General features: G+C 39.6%; 1 protein-coding gene across 1 annotated transcript in view; it reads left to right on the top strand.

The window, feature by feature from the left end:
• The first annotated feature begins 12824 nt into the window (after positions 1-12824).
• YIPF4 (Yip1 domain family member 4) overlaps positions 12825-23951 on the top strand; it is a 41950-nt gene continuing 30823 nt past the window's right edge. The window contains exon 1 of the mRNA XM_055399312.2: positions 12825-13164. Coding sequence (XP_055255287.1) covers positions 13086-13164 — 79 coding nt within the window. The 5' untranslated portion in view covers positions 12825-13085. The remainder of the gene's footprint in view (positions 13165-23951) is intronic.

Raw genomic sequence — 23951 nt, 5'->3', positions numbered from 1 at the left:
GAGGCAAATCATTTGTCAGATATATGGATTGTGAATATTTTCTCCCAGTTTGTGGTGTGTTTTTTCATTGACTTAGCAAAATCTTCAACCATTTTTAATTTTTATGAAGTTCAATTCACCATTTGTTTCATGTTTTGTGTTTTTCCATCACATTTAAGTTTGTTACCACAAGATGGCAAAGATTCCATCTGCGATCTTAATTTTCCTTTGCCACATAACATAATGTGTTCACAGGTTCTGGGCTTTAGAATGTGGACATCTTTGTTGTTGGTGGTGGTTTGGTCGCTAAGTCATGTCTGACTCTTTCTTTGGGGGGCATTATTCTGTCTACCGCATATGTCCTTTATCAGAGTGAGGAGCTGCTCTTTCGTACCTAGTTTGCTGAATATTTTTTATCATGATACATATTGAGTGTTTACTAAGTGCCAACCACTCTGCTAATTGCTTTATACAGGTTATGTCATTCCCTCACCTACGACATGATTATCATTCTCAATTCACAGAGGAGTAACTTCCCCAATGTCATATAACCAATGGCAGAATAAGATTTAAACAGAAATATGTTAAAACTGAAGTTCAGTCTTTTAGTAACTGCTAAAAATAAACTGGGTTTCCCTGGTGGCTCAGATGGTAAAGAATCCACCCTCAATGCATGAGACCTGGGTTCGATCCCTTGTCAGGAAGATACCCTAGAGAAGGGAATGGCAACCCACGCTAGTATTCTTTCCTGGAGAATTCCACGGATAGAGGAACCTGGTGGGCTACAATCTTTGGGGTTGCAAAAGAACTGAACATGACTGAGCAACTAACACACACACACACAAATAAACTACAGATTGGATATTATTCACTTTCTGCACAAGGTCATTCACTTATCTTTTTAAACTGCTTTTACTGAGATATAGTTCAAATACTTTCCACTTTGCTTATTTAAAGTGTACAATTCAGTAGCTTTTAGTATATTCTTAATGTTGTATGTCCATTTATGCAACATACATACAGTCAATTTTAGAATATTTTCATTACACCAAAAGGAAAACTTGTGCTTTTTAGCTGTCATCCCTAACCCTTATTCCCCCTAGCCCTAGGCAATCACTAGTCTACTTTCTGTCTCTAGAGACTTCCCTATTCTGAATATTTCACATAAATGGAATCATAATATGCACTCTTTTGTGACTGGTTTCTTTCTCTTAATATTTTCAAGATTGATCTATGTTGTAGCATTAACTCATTACTTTTTATTACCAAATAATATTCCATTGTATGGATATACCAACTTTACTTATCCATTCATCAACTGATAAACATTTAGACTATTTCCAGTTTTGGCTTTTATGCATAATGATGCTATAAATGTTTGTGAACAAGTTTTTGTGTGGACATAAGTTTCCATTTCTCTTGGGTATATACCTAGGAATAAAACTGCTAAATCATACAGTACATCTATGTTTAACCGTTTGAGAAATTGACAGACTGTTTTCCAAAGTAGTGGCACTACTTTCTTTAAATAATGAGAGTGGTGTTATGTTCCTCTACATCTTCATCAACACTTGCTATTGTCTTTTTTGTTATAGCCATCCTATGGGTGAAAAGTGGTATCTAAATTGGTTTTTGCATTCATTTACACTTTCATTTATTCACCCTTTAAAAAAATAAATGAACAGGGAAGGACCTGCCTGGTGGTGGTTCAGTGGCTAAGACTTTGTTCTCCCAATGCAGGGACCAGTTCAATCCCTGGTCAGGGAACAAGATTCCACAAGCCACAACTAAGAGTTCAAATGCCACAACAAAGACCAGACACAGCCAAATAAATAAACTATTTAAAATAAATGGGCAGATAAATAGCATAATGAAATATTTGTGATAAGTTCTAGAAATAGCCAGGGTACTATCATTGAGACTAATATGGCAGGCAAGGAATCTAGGAAGGTGATATTTAAGCTGAGTTCTCAAGAATGGATGGAACCAGCCCTGAAAATGCCAAGAAGAACTTTCCAGATAGAGAAGAGCAAGCACGGAGAATTGAAAAAAGTCCAGGGTGATTTACTGCAAGTGGGAGAGTGCAAGAGATGACGCTAGTGAGGTATGCAAGAGAAGGTAAAAGAGTTTGGATTTTATCCTAAATACAGTGGGAATCCATGAAAAGGTGCTACATTGAGAGAGGCATGATGGTGTTCTTGTTTTAAAAGATCACTTTAGCTGCTGCATTGTAAAACCAGTTAAGACGTGTTCACAGATTGCCACGTGAGAGATAACAGTAATTGAATGAGAGTGACAGTAGTGAAGATGAGTAGAATTTCTTCCAAGCTCTATTTGAGATGTAGAACAAGCAAGACTGGATAGGACCTGAGGGGTGAATGAAGGGGAGGAGTCAATAATGACATTCAAGTTTCCGGCTTCAGTGAATGAAAGTGTCATTTACCAAGATAAAGATGAGTTAGCAGTGGTACGTACTGGCTCCAAATATGCTTAAATAAATCTTGAAAACTTTCGGTTCATTTTTTCTGGAGTTATTGTCCATTCAAGTGGATAAACATATGCTTCATTGGTTATAAATATAATGACAGTTGACTGAGGTCAGACGGTAAAGCATCTGCCTACAATGTGGGGAAACCCGGGTTCAATCCCTGGTTGGGAGGACACCCTGGAGAAGGAAATGGCAACCCACTCTAGCAATTTTGCCTGGAAAATCCAATGGATGGAGGATCCTGGTAGGTTACAGTCCATGGGGTCGCAAAGAGTCAGACATTACTGAGCAACTTCACTTCATTTTGGATTTATTTGCCTTTATGCTACAGTTTGTTGTATTACATTCTTCTCTCAGTAGTATTAGTTCAAAATAGAAAACATTCCCTTCCATTCACATCTGAAGTGTCTCTTCAACCCACTCTTTAGATTCTACTTTTCGGGATTTCCCTGGTGGTCTAGTGGCTAAGACTCTGTGCTCCCAATGCAGGGTACTCCGGTTCTATCGCCAGTCAGAGAACTAAATCCCACATGCTGCAACTAAAACCCAGTGCAGCCAAATAAATAAATTAATTTAAAAAAAGATTCTACTTTTCAATCACTCTGAAGTATCATAATTTAATTGAAATCATTAAGATGATAGTTTCAGGAATTCCTTGGTGGTCCAGTGGTTAAGACTCCACACTTACACTGCAGGGGGCAAAGTTTTGATCCCTGGTTAGACCTAAAATCCCTCATGCTGTATGGTCTGGTCAAAAAAAGAAAGAAAGAAAATTGAAACAAAAAAATGCTATATCCATCAATTTGGCATGTTTTTAAAAATAATTATGTCCAATATTAATAACAAGGATGAGGGTACGGAAAGTTTTATACTGTGTCAATGGAGGTACAATTTGTTACTATCTCTTGGAAGACAATTTACAAATATGGATTTTAAAACAGACATTTTTACTCTTTGATATGAGTTATTCCTCTTTTTAAAAATATATCCTAAGGAAACACTCATGAATATGTATTAACACAGAAGTACAGCTATAAGGTTGTTTATCATGGTGCTGTTTTATCATTATGAAAATTTGGAAAGAAAGTCAATGAAAACAGAGTTTACAAATTATAATATATCCAGGAAATGAATAAAAGGCAACATTAAAATGTTATAGAAAAAACATGGTGACATTAGAAAATGTTAATGCTATGGAATACAAAATATACTTATATATAAATACTTCAGAAAGTATTGTAAGAGTTTAAGACGTTAATAGTGGTTACCTCTATAGGTAATATAACAGGATGATTTTTCTTTACAATTTTCTCCAATAAGCATGTAATAATTTTAAGATTAGACAAAGACTGATAAACTAAAAGACAAAACAAAAAAATTCATGAGTTTCCCACTTAAATTTGAGTTAATTTCAATAAACATCACAAATAAAGTTTTTTAGTCTGAAGACTAGCCTCTTAATATTTAAAACATGAAAGTCAAATAAGCAAATTAAATATAGCATGTGTACCACTTCTGAAGGTCAACAAACCCATTATTTAAAGAAACAAAACAGGACACGAATTCCTGAAACAGGAATCATAGTCCACAAATATCCTGACGTCAGCTGTCCAAAGTCTGGACTGGAGAAGTGAATGTCTATAATTTATTAGGACTATATACTCATTGACAAAATGATTCCTGAGTGTGTTGCAGCACCTGGGTAACGACATCAAAAACTGCTCCCTTAAATTTTGTTGTAACTACTGCAAACTGATTGCTAAGGTGCCAAATTCAGTTGACAACCAGAGCTGTGTGGGGGGAAAAAAAAACAAAAAGCAAAAAATATGAACAAAAACAAAGAAATCCTTAAACATCAAAGGAAGAGTAATGAACTCTGAGAAGTAGCAAAATACAAAGCAGTTTCAGAACACTGTGGCTGAGACTCTGGAGTTAGATGACCTCTGTTTATATCTTAGTCCTGCCACTGAGTATTTCTGTGGTTTTTGACAAGTGATAAACTCTTTTCTGCCTCATAGTCGTTATCCATCAGGTGGGTAAAATAACAGTATCGACTTAAGGAGGTTGTCATGAGGATTAAATTATTTAATGTAACGCTTTACCATAATGCTCAGCACTCACTAATGAAACTATTAGCTGTAGGTATCATGCAAATGTTATCCATTATGGTTATACATCCAATTGGAGTTTCAGGAGAGGAGACAGAGAATAGAGTAGGAACAATATTGGAAACGATAATAACTAAAAATTTCAAGAATTGAAGAAAGACAAAATGTTGAGATTCAGGTTATACAATAAGTTCTAAGTAATATAAACAAAAAGAAATGCATACCATACTCATTTCAATATCCATTCTCTGCATATAGAAAGGCAAAGGCATATTAAAAGCAACCAAAGAAGACAGAGAAAACATCTTCAAAGAAATAAAGCTGTTTTCTCAATAGCTACCAGAAAACAAAAGACAGGGGGATATCTTTTGAGAAATATGTGCTAAGAAATAATAACTGTTGACCCATAATGGTGTTACCTGGAGGAGGAAATAGCAACCCACTCCAGTATTCTTGCGGGGAGAATCCCATGGACAGAGGAGCCTGGTGGGCTACAGTCCATGGAGTCAGACACGACTGGAGAATTGGAAACAACTGAAGTGGCACACACATGCACACACACAATGATGTTCCCAATACAAATATTTTTTAAAACAGAAGGAAAATAAAGACATCCGTATATAAAAACACATATTATTCCACTACTGTATCTTCAATAAAGGAAATCTTAAAGGATGTACTTCAGGCAGAAAAAAGTAGAAAGTCAGAGGTGAAAGAACTAATGGTGATTAAAGAAAATTAAATTTGGGGGAAGGAATCTAAATAGACACTGAAAATGTAAAACATAATATCAATTTTTGTGGAGCAAAAAAATAGCATGAAGCAGAACCAAAATCTATAACAAAAGTAGTTTCCAAGTTGTTTCAGTCAGTTCAGTTCAGTCCCTCAGTCGTGTCTGACCCTTTGTGACCCCAGGCCTCCCTGTCCATCACCAACTCCCAGAGTCCACTCAAACCCATGTCCATTGAGTCAGTGATGCCATCCAACCATCTCATCCTCTGTTGTCCCCTTCTCCTCCTGCCCTCAATCTTTACCAGCATCAGGGTCTTTTCAAATGAGTTAGCTCTTTGCATCAGGTGGCCAAAGTATTGGAGTCTCAGCTTCAACATCAGTCCTACCAATGAACACCCAGGACTGATCTCCTTTAGGATGGACTGGTTGGATCTCCTTGAGTCCAAGGGACTCTCTAGAGTCTGACAGAAATCTGGTCCACTGGAGAAGGGAAGGGCAAACCATTTCAGTATTCTTGCCTTGAGAACCCCATGAACAGTATGAAAAGGCAAAAAGATAGGACACTGAAAGATGAACTCCCCACGTTGGAAGGTGTCCAATATGCTACTGGAGATCAGTGGAGAAATAACTCCAGAAAGAATGAAGGGATGGAGCCAAAGCAAAAACAATACCCAGTTGTGGATGGGACTGGTGATAGAAGCAAGGTTCAATGCTGTAAAGAGCAATATTGCATAGGAACCTGGAATGTTAGTTCCATGAGTCAAGGCAAATTGGAAGTGGTCAAACAGGAGATGGCAAGCATGAATATCGACATTCTAGGAATCAGCGAACTAAGATGGACTGGAATGGGTGAATTTAACTCAGATGACCATTATATCTACTACTGTGGGCAGGAATCCCTTAGAAGAAATGGAGTAGCCATCATAGTTAACAAAAGAGTCTGAAATGCAGTACTTGAATGGGATGGGGAGGGAGGTGGGAGGGGGTTCAAGATGGGGAACACATGTACACCCGGGGCAGATTCATATCAATGTATGGCAAAACCAACCAATATAATATTGTAAAGTAATTCAGTTCAGTTCAGTTGCTCAGTCGTGTCTGACTCTTTGCGACCCCATGAATCACAGCACGCCAGGCCTCCCTGTCCATCACCAACTCCCGGAGTTCACTCAAACTCATGTCCATCGAGTCAGTGATGCCATCCAGCCATCTCATTCTCTGTCGTCCCCGTCTCCTCCCACCCCCAATCCCTCCCAGCATCAGACTCTTTTCCAGTGAGTCAACTCGTTGCATGAGGTGGCCAAAGTATTGGAGTTTCAGCTTCAGCATCAGTCCTTCCGATGAACACCCAGGATTGATCTCCTTTAGAATGGACTGGTTGGATCTCCTTGCAGTCCAAGGGACTCTCAAGAGTCTTCTCCAGCACCACAGTTCAAAAGCATCAATTCTTCAGCGATCAGCTTTCTTCACAGTCCAACTCTCACATCCATACATGACCACTGGAAAAACCATAGCCTTGACGGACCTTGGTTGGCAAAGTAATGTCTCTGCTTTTTAATATGCTATCTAGGTTGGTCATAACTTTCCTTCCAAGGAGTAAGCATCTTTTAATTTCCTGGCTGCAATCAGCATCTGCAGTGATTTTGGAGCCCAAAAAAATAAAGTCTGACACTGTTTCCACTGTTTCCCCATCTATTTCCCATGAATTAGCCTCCAATAAAAAAAAAAAAAAAAACAGAATGATCTCTGTTCGTTTCCAAGGCAAACCATTCAATATCACAGTGATCCAAGTCTATGCCCCAACCAGTAACGCTGAAGAAGCTGAAGTTGAACAGTTTTATGAAGACCTACAAGACTTTCTAGAACTAACACCCAAGTTATTTGGGGCTTATCAAAGTTATTGTGGTCTAGAGTTTTTGTATTATCTCGAGAGAGTAACAATATTGATTAACTTTAGACTGTGATAAGTTAAGTTCGTGTTCTTTACTGTCTGATTCACCAGGGAATCCTGATAAGTTAAGTACACATGATAAAAGTGCATTGCATGTATATATTGGAAATTAATCCTTTATTGATTGTTTGATTTGCTATTATGGGGTGGGATGGGGAGGGAGATGGGAGGGAGGTTTATGAGGGAGGGGATATATGTATACCTATGGCTGATTCATGTTGAGGTTTGACAGAAAACAAAATTCTGTAAACCATTATCCTTCAATTAAAAAATAAATAACTTTTAAAAAAAGATTTAAAGAAGTGCATTGCAACTGATAAGAAAATAGAAGTAAAGAGATAACCTCTAAACTAGTAAAATGAAAAAAAACAATGAGAGAAAATAATCAAATTAAAGAAAGAAGAGAAGCCAAACACAGTTAAATTTAATAGGCAGACAAATAGAAAGCACAAAACAAGATGGAAAAAATAATAAAAGCAATGCACCAGTAACTACAATGAAAGTAGATGGACTCAATGCTCAAGTTTAAAAGCTAAGGGTGTTACTCTAGGGAAAAAATGCTGTTTACAAAAAGACATATCTAAACTTTAAGGATACAGAAAAGTTAAAAGGATGGGCACAAAAGTATGGGAAAGTGTACTAAAGAGTTCAGCACTCTCATCCCAACAACAACACAGTTTAATTGGAGAAAATTTGAAAATTATTTGAAAAACCAATTATTTAAAGTCTCTAGAAATTGTCCTTAGGGTACACAACAAATGGAGAAACATTCATTTTCGGAAAATCTATTTAATCTTCGTAAGAATGAGAGTGGGGATTCCATGCTGAGAGGGGCAAGTTGTGAAGACCCTAGGCTCAGAGCGCAACCAGCTAATCAGTGAAGGACTGCCATGACACAGAGCCAGTCTTCAGAGACTGAGAGAGGTGGCTATTTTTTCAAATGCAGACTTTTTAAAGTATTTATTTATTCATTGCTGCTCAGAGTTTTGCTTGCTGTGCACAAGCTTCCTCAAGTTACGGACAGCAGGGGCTATTCTGTAGCTGTGATGCATCGGTTTCTCACTGCAGTGGCTGCTCTCATTGCAGAGCATGGGCTCTAGGATACTCGGGTTTCAGAAGTTACGGCACACAGGCTCAGCAGTTGTGGTGCACAGGCTTAGCTGCCCTGGGGCATGTGGAACCTTCCCAGGCCAGGGATTGAACCTGTGTTCCCCGCACCGACAGTGGATTCCTATCCACTGCACCACCAGGAATCCCTTGCGGATGCTCAATCCTTAATATGTCTCAGTGTTTCTTCTTCCCCATTCCCAATCTGCAACCTTAGTCCAAGACATTATATTTCTGCTAAAGTCTAATACAAGTCTCTGCTCCCCAAATCAAAACATCCACTACTGTGGATATTTTAAGTAACTATTCTGAAAAGAATATCTAATACGTCACTCCTTTGTTCTAATTCCTTTAAAGGCTCCCCCAACACTTTCATAAAACATTTTTTAGCATGCAATATTGTTCATTATTTCTTCTTTACCTATTCGTGCAATCACATCTGTAGCCATCCTTTCTCATGTAACCTAAGCTCCAAGTAAAGTAAATGACTTCTAGTTTCCAGATCTTTGGAATGTGATAACCCAGGCTGCCACATATCTCTTGGGTCAAAAATTTTTATACACCCTTTAAGTACCAAGTTAATTGTTACCTCCTGTGAGAAAATTTTCAGTATTTCCTTTTACACATTAATGGCCATGACTTCCCATTGCTCTACTGCTGATCTATCATTGATCTCTCTCAAACTCTGTCTTCATTATACCCTCAAAACTTCTCTCAAAAATTGGACATCACATTAATGCGGCTTGGATAGAATTCCTGAAGAACAGATTCGTAACACTGCACAGGAGGCAGTGACCAAAACCACCCCAAAGAAAAAGAAAGGCAGAAAGGCAAAATGGTTTATCAGAGGAGGTCTTACAAATAGCTGAGAAAAGAAGAGAAGTGAAAAGCAAAGGAGAGAGAGAAAGATATACCCAACTGAATGCAGACTTCCAGAGATTAGAAAGGAGAGATAAGAAGCCCTTCTTAAAAAAACTGGAAAGAAATAGGAGGAAACAACAGAATGGGAAAGACTATGCAGAGTACATCATGAGGAACACTGGGCTGGAAGAAGCACAAGCTGGAATCAAGATTGCCGGGAGAAATATCAATAATCTCAGATATGCAGATGACACCACCCTTATGGCAGAAAGCGAAGAGGAACTCAAAAGCCTCTTGATGAAAGTGAAAGAGGAGAGTGAAAAGGTTGGCTTGAAGCTCAACATTCAGAAAACAAAGATCATGGCATCTGGTCCCATCACTTCGTGGGAAATATGTGTTTTTGGGCTCCAAAATCACTGCAGATGCTGATTGTAGCCATGAAATTAAAAGACGCTTACTCCTTGGAAGGAAAGTTATGACCAGCCTAGATAGCATATTAAATTATGCTATTAATATTTTATTAAAAATATTACTTTGCCAACCAAGGTCCGTCTAGTCAAGGCTATGGTTTTTCCAGTGGTCATGTATGGATGTGAGAGTTGGACTGTGAAGAAGGCTGATCGCTGAAGAATTGATGCTTTTGAGCTGTGGTGCTGGAGAAGACTCTTGAGAGTTCCTTGGACTGCAAGAGATCCAACCAGTCCATTCTAAAGGAGATCAATCCTGGGTGTTCATTGGAAGGACTGATGCTAAAGCTGAAACTCCAATACTTTGGCCACCTCATGCAACAAGCTGACTCACTGGAAAAGACTCTGATGCTGGGAGGAATTGGGGGCGGGAGGAGAAGGGGACGACTGAGAATGAGATGGCTGGATGGCATCACCGACTCGATGGACATGAGTTTGAGTGAACTCCGGGAGTTGGTGATGGACAGGGAGGCCTGGTGTGCTGTGATTCATGGGGTCGCAAAGAGTCAGACACGACTGAGTGACTGAACTGACTGACTTACTGACAGATCCCTTCAAGAAAATTGGAGATGTCAAGGAAACATTTCTTATAACCATGAGCACAATAAAGGGCAGAAACAGCAAGGATCTAACAGAAGCAGAAGAGATTAAGAAGAGCTGTCAAGAATACACAGAAAAACTGTACAAAAAAGATCTTCATGACCCAGATAATCACGATGGTGTGATCACGCACCTAGAGCCAGACATCCTGAAGTGTGAAGTCAAGTTGGCCTTAGGAAGAGTTACTACAAACTAGACTAGTGGAGGTGATGAAATTCCAGCTGAGCTATTTCAAATCCTAAAAGATGATGCTCTTAAAGCACTGCACTCAAAATGCCACCAAATTGGGAAAATTCAGCAATGGCAGAGGACTGGAAAAGGTCAGTCTTCATTCCAATCACAAAGAAAGGCAATGCCAAAGAGTGTTCAAGCTACAATTGCACTCATTTCACATGCAAACAAGGTAATGCTCAAAATCCTTCAAGCTTGGATTCTTCAGTGCGTGAACCAAGAACTTTCAGATGTACAAGCTGGATTTAGAAAAGGCAGAGGAACCAGAGATCAAATTGCCAACATCCACTGGATCATACAAAAAGCAAGAGAATTCCAGAAAAACATCTACTACTGCTTCATTGGCTATGCTAAAGTCTTTGATTGTGTGGATCACAATAAACTGTGGAAAATTCTTAAGAGCTGGGAATACTCACCTGAGCTGCCTCCTGAAACACCTGTATGCAGGTCAAGAAGCAACAGTTAAAACCTGACATGGAACAACGAACTGGTTCAAAATTGGGAATAAAGTACATCACAGCTGTATATTATTACCTTGCTTATTTAACTTATATGCAGGGTACATCATGCAAAATGCCAGTCTGGATGACTCACAAGCTGGAATCAAGATTGCCAGGAGAAACATCAGCAACCTCAGATATGCAGATGACACCACCGTTACAGCAGAAAGTGAAGAGGAACTAAAGATCCTCTTGATGAAGGTGAAAGAGGAAAGTGAAAAAGGTGGATTAAAATTCAACATTCAAAAAACAAAGAGCATGGCATCTGGTTCCATCACTTCATGGCAAATAGATGAGCAAAAAGTGGAAGCAGATTTTATTTTCTTCAGTTCAGTTCAGTCCAGTCGTGTCCGACTCTTTGTGACCCCATGAACTGCACTACTCCAGGCTTCCCTGTCCATCACCAACTCCCAGAGCTTGCTCAAACTCATGTCCATCTAGTCGGTGATGCCATTCAACCATCTCATCCTCTGTCGTCTCCTTCTCCTGCTTTCTTCATTCTTTCCATCGGGGTCTTTTCTAATGAGTCAGTTCTTCACATCAGGTGGCCAAAGTATTGGAGTTTTCTTGGGCTTCAAAATTACTGTAGACAGTGACTGCAGCCACAAAATTAAAAGACACTTGCTCCTTGGAAGAAAAGCTATGACAAACCTAGACAGTATATTAAAAAGCAGAGACATCACTTTGCTGACAAAGGTCTATACAGTCAAAGCTATGGTTTTTCCAGAAGTTATGTACAGATGTGAGAGTTGGATCATAAAGAAGGCGGAGCACCAAAGAACTGATGCTTTTCAACTGTGGTGCTGCAGAACTCTTGAGTGTCCCTTGGACAGCAAAATCAAACCAGTCACACCTAAAACAAGTTCCCTGAATATTCATTGGCAGGACTGATGCTGAAGCTCCAATACCTAGCCACCTGATGGGAAGAGTGGACTCATTGGAAAAGACCCTGATGCTGGGAATGATTGAAGGCAAAAAGTGAAATGGGTGGCAGAGAATGAGATGGTTAGAGAGCATCATGGACTCAATGGACATGAATTTGAGCAAACTCTGGGAGATAGTGAAGAACAGGTGAGCATGGCCATGCTGCAATTCATGGGGTTTTAAAGAGTTGGGCATGACTTAGCAACTGAGTAAGTTTACCAGCAGACACGACCTTGTGAAAACAGCACTAGACTAGAATTCAGAAGATTTAGGTGCTCTTCTATTTGTGCTCCTTCCTTACCTCTTCAGGCTTCAATTACCTCACTGATGAACATGGTAGACAAGAGCCCTAATGTTTGTGTGGAAATTTATAGCTTTTTTTTTTTTTTAAGTATCCAATCCAGCCCTTCATTTCATAGATTAGAAAAGTAAGTCTTAAGGACCATATACAACGTAAGTCAAGATATTGGGGGAGAATATGGTTGAGTCCCTTTGTTATTCGCCTGAAACTACCACAACACTGTTAATTGGCTATACCCCAAAACAAAATTAAAACTTTAAAAAAAGAAGAGAGAGAGATACAATTAATATCTAAAGGAAAGGGAATCTAGGGATATTCCAGGGCTGACCTCTAAATACACTGCCAATTCTCAAAATTTTTACCCCGCCCAGTTAACAAAGGTAGAAAATATAAAGAAAAGCCAAAAGGCAGGAGACTTGACGGAAACAAACGAAAAAACCGAGACTCCGGAGTTTTCCACGAATTACAAATGAACTTCCTGTCCCGGGTAAACTTCCGCAATCAACAAGAGGGAGAGCCAATCAGAGCCTTTCTCCGGGAGCCAATGGAAGAGCAGATTACAAAGAGCCAATCACAGCGGCGCTGTCACTGTTATGGTCCTGTCAGGGCGCCGGCGCCGTGGTTCCTGGGCGGTCGCCACCGAGGGCACTTCGGTGGGGACCTTTGGGGATAGCTTCGTGGCTAGCTGCGTTCGACTCCGGCCTTGCGCCCAGCCTGCATCTCCCGGTTCGCGGGTCCCACCGTAGCGCGCGGGTGCGGGTCGGCGGCACGGCCGCCTTGGGGCCTGGGCCCAGCCGCAGCCTCCTCCTCCGCCGCGGGCTCGGAGGGGACGCGAGATGCAGCCGCCGGGCCCGCCCCCGGCGTATACCCCCACGAACGGGGACTTCACCTTTGTCTCCTCGGCAGACGCGGAAGGTGAGGCTGGGCCCCCGAAGGGGCCGTCACCCCGGGGGACTCCGGGCGGGCACGGCAGGGTCCTTCTGATGCCGAGGTGACTGTGGCCTGGTGGGTACGGAGGGGAAGCTGACCTACGGGTGGCTCGAGCCTCTGTTCGCCGGCCTTCCGAGAGGGCCGAGTGGCCGAGGGTGGGGCGTGGGGAGCTTTCCAGGTGACTCGGTCAGCTTCTGGCTTTCCCCACACCATCTGGTGTCAGGTTTATCTGGCGAATTCACCCACCTCGAGTGCACCTACGGTACCCAAGATTTTATTTCCAAGATGACTTGCTGTGACTCAGAAACGGATGGTTAGATTGGCCGGGATCGGTGTCGGAGAATGAGAATGAAGGCGGGCTGTGTTGCTCTGTTGTTTATCGGTACAGAACTTTTGCGTAGATTCGACGCTACAAATACTAACCTCCCTCGAGGAGTTCGTGCTTTTTATGGAATCTGGTATTTTGCCTACGTTCCTAGTTTTCCTCCTGTTTCATGGTGTTTGACAGTGTTCAGAGAAGTAAACCCAGATGTGTTTGAAACTTCTTGTAATCCAGCCTGATGTTCCCAGTATTTTCGCCAGATACTGTTCTGAGGAAGCTAGAGAGATTTTTCTACGGTAGGGGAGAATTTGTTTTCCTCCTTTTCTGTGTACTTTACCAAACTGTTTGTAACAGAAATCTTTCTCTGCTCCTTTCGTTAGAGTTTGTTAAACCAGTAATTTTCCAGTGACGAGACTTACCTGTTCAGTACGAAAAAAATAAAATTTTCTTAATTTTAGAAATTTCATCCTCGAGAAGGACATAGTGTGTTTCCAGAGAACACTAGTTTTGTAATATTTAGTTAATACAACTTTCTTTCCCTTTTTTTGTTTTGCTTTCCTCGTTTTTGTTTTATGAGTGGCATTTTTTTTAAAGTACTGTACTTTTGGCTATAATTTAAAATGTAAAACAAATTTTATCATAGAGAACATAGCTGATACATTTAAACGTAATACCGAAATTTGGTGAAATATGGCCACCCAAAATATTTTAATTTGTTACATCTACGTTTGTTAGCCTAGTGCTTGGGGAGAAATAGTGACCTTAAATTCCCAGGCTTTAAGAAAAAATTATATCATTTAGTATCACAGGCTGTTTGTTCAGACTAATGTATCTGTGTTTATAGTTTTCGTATCCTCCTTTCCCCCAGGAATTACCTTTCTTAAATACACTGAAGAAGTCTGATAATAATATAGTAAACTAATCCATTGACTCTATACATAAAACCAAGAAACCTGAAATAAGTAAAATCCATAAGGTTTATTCAAACTTGTCCACATATCCTCCAAGGTTGTATAGACTCCCTATATATCCAGGGAAATATAGACAAAGATAGATATGTGTATAGTAATATTCTCATTTTGTGTATAACCTTATACAGTTGGAATATGCAGACTATTTTAAGCAAACGACTTGTTTGATCTTTTTAAGAATCTTGCTGAGGTTTATTATTTCTGAGTTTTAGTGAACCTGAGGCTTAGAAAAGTTCAAGAACCTCCACATGAAGGATCTGGAATTAAGAACTAGTGTTCTGGCTCCTCAGATTTTTTTACACTAAATCATGATGCAGCTTTCATATATTTTTGTAAACTGGATAGTGTATATAAAGTATAAAATCCTGAATTTCCATTATGTCTTTACCAATTGCTGTCCATGTGATATTGGGCAAATTACTCAATCTCTCTTAATCTCAGCTTTCCTATGCTTAAAATGAGAATGATAGTACCCAAGTGCTCAAACATTTTGCAGATGCAAAGCAGTTAGTACATCTGGCAGAGTTAAATGCTCAGTACTTGTTACCAGTGTTGCTGCTGCTTTGAGTTTCATTATCAACTGGCCCCACAATTATTTTTTATTGTTCTCTAACAGAAACATCCACTCTGTGACGCCTTGTCTCTTCTCTGGTTGCTAAGCATGCCATGTAAATTCTTGCTTTTCTGTTTTTATGTTTTTTGTCTAAACATGAATGTTTTCAGCTTATAGATGTTTTCATGTATACTGTCCTAGATTCTGCTCAGGTCTCTTAATACTTATCATTACTAATTGTACATGTTCTTTGTTCTAAAATGTGCTTTGGTGTTTGTATCCATATATGTGTGTATCCTGGTCCTCATGCTTAGAATGCAGTTTCTCTTCCTTACACCAGGCTGAAATCAAATACTTCTTCCTTGCTGAAACTTTGCTTAACTGTTACTCCGAAACTTCCCTAATCCTTTCTGTATCCAGTACTTAGCACAGAACCCAGAATATAAACATCACAACATAATTGTTTGTGAAGGAATAGATGATTTCTGCTTTCTTTTGTCTCATATGAGATTGATATTTTTGACTACAAAACTTAGCACATCTGGATGGTATACCTAAAAACTTACTGGATTTAGAACCAGAAGACTTCAGTTAAAGTTCTGACTGTGACAGTAGCCGTGTGATATTGGCCAAATTACATAGCTCCTATAAACTTACATTAAGTAAAATGAAAAACACACTTATAAGAATATTGTGAAAACTGCATAAGGTAATGTGTATAAAAGCAGGGTCCATAAGTACAAGTTAAAAAAACATAGGCTATGTATGGCCAGTAAGTGAATAAATAAGTGAATAATGAAATCCAGACTGAATATTCAAGTCTGTGGTGTAAACCTACATCCAGAAGCAGTAATGAAATGCATGTGTATAAATGCAAGAATGTCGAGGAGCCTGGCAGGGTCCGTGGGGTCACAGGAGAGTCAGAAATGACTTAGCAACTGAACAACAACAATGATACTGTTACACATGTGTAAAATATAGAGTCTTTAAAGCAACCCTTTGACTTTATTTTTTATCACACAAATAAATGGTTCTTTGCCTGTTTCACTCCCACAGACCAGCAGCATTGGCCTTGCTGGGTGCTAGTAATGCAGAATAATCTGCTTAATTGTAATATACATTTGACAAGATCATCCTTCAGTGATTCATGTAGCACATTAAAGCTTGAGAAGCTCTGATTTAGAATATTATGAAAGATCAGTCAGGAGAGGAGGACATTTTTTATAGTTGAAAGATCAGGGACAATTTAATAGAGGTAATATTTTGCCAAATTTTGAAAGATAAGTAGTGTGTTTTTTTTTTTTTAATGTAGAATGAAGGAAGTATGTCCGTATGCGAGGGACTGCATATGAGGAAGTTCCTAACACCAAAAAATGGCTTAATAAGAAAGGGATTTTTAAAAACTCATCATACATAATAAATATTATAAAAAGGAGGTTGAAAGGTAGAAGTAGTTAAGTGCAGGAAGGGATCAAGGAGGTCTTCAGAGAAAGATGAGGTACAGTTTAAAGGAAAAGTTCTTCAGGTTGAAAAGAGGGAAGAACATTCTTTAAAAACTATGATGTTGTTCAGTCACTAAGTCGTGTCTGACTCTTTGGGACCTTGCTGCAGCACACTAGGCTTCTCTGTCTTTCACTATCCCCTGGAGTTTGCTCAGATTCATGTCCATTGAGTTGGTAATGCCATCCAACCATCTTATCCTCTGTTGCCCTCTTCTCCTGCCCTCAGTTTTTCCCAGCATCAAGGTCTTTTTCAGTGGGTAGACTCTTCATATCAGGTGGCCACAATATTGAAGCTTAAGCTTCAGCATCAGTCCTGCAAGTGAAAATTTGGGGTTAATTTCCTTCAGGATTGACTGGTTTGATCTCCCTGCTGTCTAAAGGACTTTCAAGAGTCTTCTCCAACACCACAGTTCAAAATCATCAATTCTTTGGCACTCAACCTTCTTTATGATCCATCTGTCACGTCCGTACATGACTTCTGGAGAAACCATAGCTTTGAATATATACACCTTTGTCAGCAAAGTGATGTCTCTGCTTTTTAATATGCTAAGTTTGTCATAGCTTTTCTCCACGGAGCAAGTGTCCTAATTTCATGGCTACTTTCACCATCCGCAGTGATTGTGGAGCCCAAGAAAATAAAGTCTCTCACTGTTTCCATTTTTTCCCCCATCTATTTGCCATGAAGTAATGGGACCAGATTCCATGATCTTCGTTTTTTTTGAATGTTGAATTTTAATCCAGTCTTTTCACTCTCCTCTTTCACTTTGATCGAGGGTCTTTAATTCCTCTTCCCTTTCTGCCTGTAGGGTGGTGTCATCTGCATATCTGAGGTTATTGATATTTCTCCCAGCAGTCTTGATCAAGGCTTGTGATTCTTCCAGCCTGGCGTTTCACATGATGCACTCTACATGTAAGTTAAATAAGCAGGGTGACAGTATATAGTCTTGACATACTCCTTTCCCAATTTTGAACCAGTTTGTTGTTCCATGTCCAATTCTAACTGTTGCATCTTTACTTGCATACAGGTTTCTCAGGAGGCAGATAAGGTGGTCTGGTATTCCCATCTCTAAGAATTTTCAAGTTTGTTGTGATCCACACAAAGGCTTTATCATAGTTAATGAAGCAGAAGTAGATGTTTTTCTGGAATTCCCTTGCTTTTTGTATGATCCAACGGATGTTGGCAATTTGATCTCTGGTTCCTTTGCCTGTTCTAAATCCAGCTTGTACATCTGGAATTTCTCAGTTCATGTACTGCTGAAGCCTAGCTTGAATGATTTGGGGTATAACCTTACTAGCATGCAAAATGAGCACAATTATCTGGTAGTTTGTACATTATTTGACACTGCCCTTCTTTGTGATTGGAATGAAAACTGACCTTTTCCAGTCCTGTGCCATTGCTGAATTTTCCAAATTTATTGGCATATTGAGTGCGGCACTTTAACAGTGTCATCTTTTAGGATTTTTAAATAACTTAGCTAGCATTCTGTCATTTCCACTAGCCTTGTTTGTAGTAATGCTGCCTAAGGAGCACTTGACTTCTGACTCCTGGATATCAGGCTCTAAGTGAGTGACCATACCATCTTGTTATCTGGGTCATTAAGACCTTTTTGTATAGTTTTTCTGTGTATTCTTGTCACTTTTTAATCTTTTCTGCTGCTTCTAGGTCATTACTTTTCTGTTCTTTATCATGCTCACCCCTGCATGAAATGTTTCCTTGGTATCTCCAGTTTTCTTGAAGAGATCTGTAGTCTTTCCCATTCTGTTGTTTTCCTCTATTTCTTTGCATTGTTCATTTAAGAAGGCCTTTTTTATCTCTCCTTGCTGTTCTCTGGAACTCTGCATTCAGTTGGGTAGATCTTTCCATTTGTCGCTTGCCTTTTGCTTCTCTTCTTCCCTCAGCTGTGTGTAAAGCCTCCTCAGACAACCACTTTGCCTTCTTGGATTTGTTTTTCCTTGGGATGGTTTTGGTCACTGCCTCCTGTACAGTGTAACGCACCTCTGTCCATAGTTCTTCAGGCACTCTGTCTCTCAAATCTCATCCCTTGAATCTATTAATCACCTCCACTGTGTAATCATAAGGGATTTGATTTAGGTCATACCTGATTGGCCTAGTGGTCTTCCCTGCTGCTGCTGCTGCTGCTGCTGAGTCAGTTCAGTCGTGTCCGACTCTGTGTGACCCCACAGACGGAAGCCCACCAGGCTCCCCCGTCCCTGGGATTCTCCAGGCAAGAACACTGGAGTGGGTTGCCATTTCCTTCTCCAAGTGGTCTTCCCTACTTTCTTCAATTTAAGCCTGGCCTTTTTTTTTTTCAGTTTTAACCTTTTCATTGATCACAGCCTTCTGATTATTGCAAAGGCAGTAATTGGCTGAGGCAGTCCCTGTATATTGCTTCTCAGGTGGCTCAGTGGTAAAAAATCTGCCTGCCAATGAAGGAGATGCAAGGGTTTGATCCCTGGGTTGAGAAGATCTCCTGGAGTAGGAAATGGCAACCCGCTCCAGTATTCTTGCCTAGAAAATTCCGTGGACAGAGAAATCTGACAGGCTACAGTCCATTGGGCTGCAAAGAGTCAGACATAACTGAGCACAAGAGTCCCTGTATTTTATACTTCCCAATCTTCACAGACCTAAAACAATACTGATTTATAGCTTGAGCTCCTTGGAGTTTGAAGCTGTGTTTTACTGTCTACCAGTATCATACCCACTGCCTAGGACAGCGCCTGGTTCATGGCAGGAACTTAATAAATGCTTGATGATTACATGATACTTTTTGATGAAGATAAGGCTGTTGTGCTACTAGAACTGAAGCCAACACAAATTGAACAGAAGTCCAACACGTGGTTGGAAAGGGGGTGAACAGAGACAGCTTAGCAAGAAAGATGTTCTAAACCACCAGTAACCATTTTCCTGCCCTCATATTTTTCTACCCCTAAATATCTCTGTATCTATATCAAAACATCCATCTTTCTTCCAAATCTTAAAGGAAAAGTTTCTTCTTTTCCTAGGATAAGCCTCTGTATGCTTTTGTTCCCATATCTTGTTGCTTATTTTGGAGCTTTTCTTGCTCTTTGTTTTTGTCTCTAGCATTTTTTTTTTAATTAACATTTCTCCTCTTGTTTCTTCCATATCTGTCATCGCTCACAGGTCCCCTCCTAATTGACAGGATTTTTAATTAACTCTGCTACTCCTGCTTTTCATTACTTTCACAGCTGAACTCTCTCTGTTGCTTCCTATTTCCTCAGCATCCAGTAGTCCTTACCTCTTGGCTGGACCTGTGCTTGTTTCCTGTCCATCTACAGGTAGATCCTCAGCAGTGTTTCCCAAAGGGGAGGGGCAGTTCCCAGAGTCTTTAAAACTCTGTGCCTTTCGTTGGCCTTCGGTGTCCATGCCTTTGTCTTTGCCCTTTTTTTTCCTTGCAGTGATTTAAGTTTATTTTTTTTATTGAAGTGTAATTTGTTTTACAGTGTTGTGCCAATCTCTCCTATACAGCACAGTGACTCAGTTATACACATATAGACATTCTTTTTTAAATACTGTTTTCCATTATGGTTTATCACAGAAGCTTGAATATAGTTCCCTGTGCTATATATGGGACCTTGTTGCTGATCCATCCTATATATAATAGTTTGTATTTGTTGATACCAAACTCCCAGTCCTTCCCTCTCTTAGTGCTGCCTTCTTGGCAACTGAAATTCTGTTCTCTATGTCTGAGTCAGTTTCTGTTTGTAGATAGGTTCATTTGTGCCATATTTTAGATTCCACATGTGAGTGATAATGTATGGTATTTGTCTTTCTGACTTACTTCATTTAGTATGATAATCTCTAGTTGCATCCATGTTGCTGCAAATGGCATTATTGCGTTCTTTTTTATGGATTTTATATATTTATCACTTTTTCTTTATCCATTCCTCTGTTGATGGACATTTCGGTTGTTAACATGTATTGGCTATTGTGAATAGTGCTGCGATGAACATAGGGGTGCATGAATCTTCTTGAATTATAGTTTTGTCCAGTATGTGCTCAGGAATGAGATTGCTGGATCATATAGTAATTCTATTTTTAGTTTTCTGAGGAAGCTTCACATAGCAGCTGCACCAGGTTACATTCCTACAGACAGTATAGGAGGGTAACCTTTTCTCCACACCCTCCCCGACATTTGTTATTTGTGGACTTTTTCATGATGGCCATTCTGACCAGTGTGAGGTGGTACGTCATTGTAGTTTTGATTTGTATTTCTCTAATAATTAGTGATGTTGAGCATCTTTTCATGTGCCTGTTGGCCATCTGTATGTCTTCTTTGGAGAAATGTCAATTAAGGTCTTCTGCCCATTTTTCAATTAGGTTGTTTGTTTTTTTGTTGTTGAGTTGTGTGAGCTGTTTGTATGTTTTAGAGATTAAGCCTCTGTTGGTCACATCACCTGGAAGTATTTTCTCCCATCTTTGGAATGATTTCTTAATTCTTCTCTGCTCATCCACTTACCTCTCATGCCAGATTCAGGGTCTGCTTCCACATAGCCCTCCTGACCCCCTCTTTGATAACTTAGGCGTCTTTACTCTTCTGGCACCTATGATCTGTTGGCAGTCGGCATTGTTTTCTACCTAGGGACGAGCGTGTTTTACAGTGTTAGTAGGATTTTGTATCATATTCAGTACTCTAAAAAGAAACCCTGTACTCATTTTCAGTTACTCCTTTCCCTCCCTGTGTTCCAGTCCCTGGCAACCACTAATCTACTTTCTTTTTCCCCCTAATGTACTTTCTGACTCTAGAGATTTGCCTATTGTTGATGTTTCATGTAAACAGAATAATATAATATGTGACCTTTTGTGTCTTTTTTTTCCACTCAGCATAATGCTTTCAAGGTTTGTTCATGTTACAGTATGTATCAGTAATTCATTCCTTTTCTCGCTGAATAGTAGTCCATTGTTTGGATATATGATCAATTGCATTTTAAACTCTTTGAAGTATCTTACTTCTTTATATCACTCTCAGGGCTTATAGAAATAAGTAAGCCATAAATATTTATTGGTGGATTACTTAACCAATGTTGAAAATGAGGCAAGTACTAAAGAGAAAATGACTGAATGTTTGTGATGTAGTTCCTCTTGTCTAGTCTCTTTCACCTTTTCATAGTCAGTTGATAATCCAATTATTCAGAATAGCTCCATTGCCTTAGTTCAAGTCCTTTCCATTTCTCTTCTCTATTCTTTACTGACAATACTTCCTCCTCAACCTCTCCCTGCTTAAATCAGTCCTCCATAGTCCAGCTAAGATTATTGTTGTTGTTTAGTCGCTAATCACGTCCGACTTTGTGCGACCCCATGGACTGTAGCCTACCAGGCTCCTCTGTTCATGGAATTTTCCAGACAAGAATACTGGAATAAGTTGCCGTTTCCTTCTCCAAGGACTATGTTTACAGAGTGCAAATATAATTTTGTATATCTGCTTTGTTAAAACCCTCTAATGTCTCTTCCTTTAAAAAGCAATTTTTTTTTTGCCTGTGCTGGGTCTTTGTTGCTGCAGGGGCTTTAGTTGCAGTGAGCGGGGGCTACTCTCTGGTTATGGTGCATGGACTTCTTGTTGCAGTGGCTTCTCTTGGTGGGGCGTGGGCTCAAGGGTGCACAAGCTTCAGTAGTTGCAGCAAGTGGGCGCAGTAGTTGTGTCACATGGGCTTAGTTGCTCCGCAGCATGTGGGATCTTCTTGGACCAGAGATCAAACCCATTTCCTGCTTTGGCAGGCTGATTCTTTACCACTGAGCCACCAGGAAAGCCCTAATGTTTTTTCTTAGTATAGCTTCTATTTTTTTTTAATTTAATACATTCCAGTTCATTAGATACATTTTATTTTTCATGTTGTTGCAGGTTACAGTGTTACCAAAATACACCGCAGAATAACAAAAGTCATCTTTCCTTCAACTTTCAGTTTTGAAACTGAACTTTCAACTTCGACGTTCTTATTACTTTCTTTCAAGATATGTGCAGCTATTTGCCCTTCCATTAAGTAATTCATCCAACCTGCACACATTTGCTGGCTCCCTACTATGGACCAGGCACTGTAACAGGTATTGGGAGTTAACGTGTTCAAAACAAAAGGGCAACAAACACACTTAGCTTCTCCCATCAGAGAACTTAGAGACATTAACCAAATAATCACGCAAATATATTATTATAAACAATAAGTGCTGTGAAGGAAAAGCCAAGGGGACTATGAAAGGAATGTTACCTAGTCAGGGAAATCGTGGAAAATTTCTTAAGTATACCTAAGAACTGAAGAATGGGTGGCATTTAATTATCTGAAGTTGGAGGAAACAACCAGGTACAAAGTCCGGTTCATTCAGAAAACTGAGCGACTTAATATGACTGGAGCATAGGGTCACGGTGGGGAGGGAGACAGAAAATTGTTCTGAAGAAGTAGTTAGGGCATGTGGAGATTATTAGATTTAGCTGAAAAACCAATGGGAGGCCACCGAAGGATTTTAGACAGTGAAAGATTTGCATTTAAGAAAGATTGTTCTGGCTGTTGGTGAGAATGGATTGAAAGAAGAATAATTAGGGAAAGCAGTTAGCAGGCCATTATAGTCACGCAGGCAGGAGATGATAGTTTGCACTAGATTGGTGCTGGTGGTAGATATCTAGAAAAGTGGGCAGGTTCAAAAAATACTTAGAAATAAAAGTGATAGAATTTCGTGGTGATTGAATGATGTGGGAAGCATGTGAATGAAGGAAACCGTCAAGAATAATCAGACTTCTTTCTGGCTTACAATGCTGGATAGGATAGTGGTACTATTCACTGAAATAAGAAGCTAGAGGGAGACCTTATCCAGAATTCACTTTTGGAATATTGAGTTTTAGATGCTACAGTGTTAAGCTGACATGTTAAGCTGAAAATTGATTAAAGTCTACAGAAGAGAACTGGGCTCAGTTTATTGCCTTTTGAGCTCAACCTCCTCGATGTTTCTACCCTGTTATGGTCTGAATAGTTGTGTCCCCCAAAATTCATATGTTAAATTCTAATGCCCAGTGATGATGTTAGGAAGCGGAGCCTTTGGGAGGTACTGAGATCATGAGGATGGAGCTCTCCTGAATGAGATTTGTGCTCTTGTAAAAATGATTCTAGAGCTCCCTACCCAATTCTGCCGTGTGGATGCACAAGGAGAAGTCACCCAGCTACAAGAGAGCCCTTACCTGAACATGCTGACACCTTGACTTTAGACTTCCAACCTCCAGGATTGTGAGAAACAAATTTCTATTGTTTACAAGCCACAGTCTGTGGTATTTCGTTATAGCAGCCTAAACAGACTAAGACACTCCTATATAAAAACAATACAGCTCATAGGACATGAATGTGATCAGTAATTTGCAGACATAATGATGCAGTAATTTTTGTATTAATATGCTCTTTTTGAGTAAACAGTAATTTTCTATTAA

The sequence above is a fragment of the Moschus berezovskii genome, chromosome 11 (assembly GCF_049115385.1).
Source record: "Moschus berezovskii isolate FMDL1 chromosome 11, NW_MosBer_1.0, whole genome shotgun sequence".
In the NCBI taxonomy this organism is placed as follows: Eukaryota; Metazoa; Chordata; class Mammalia; order Artiodactyla; family Moschidae; genus Moschus; species Moschus berezovskii.
The sequence above is the reverse complement of the archived record's forward strand: the minus strand, read 5'-3'. Positions and strand labels throughout refer to the sequence as shown.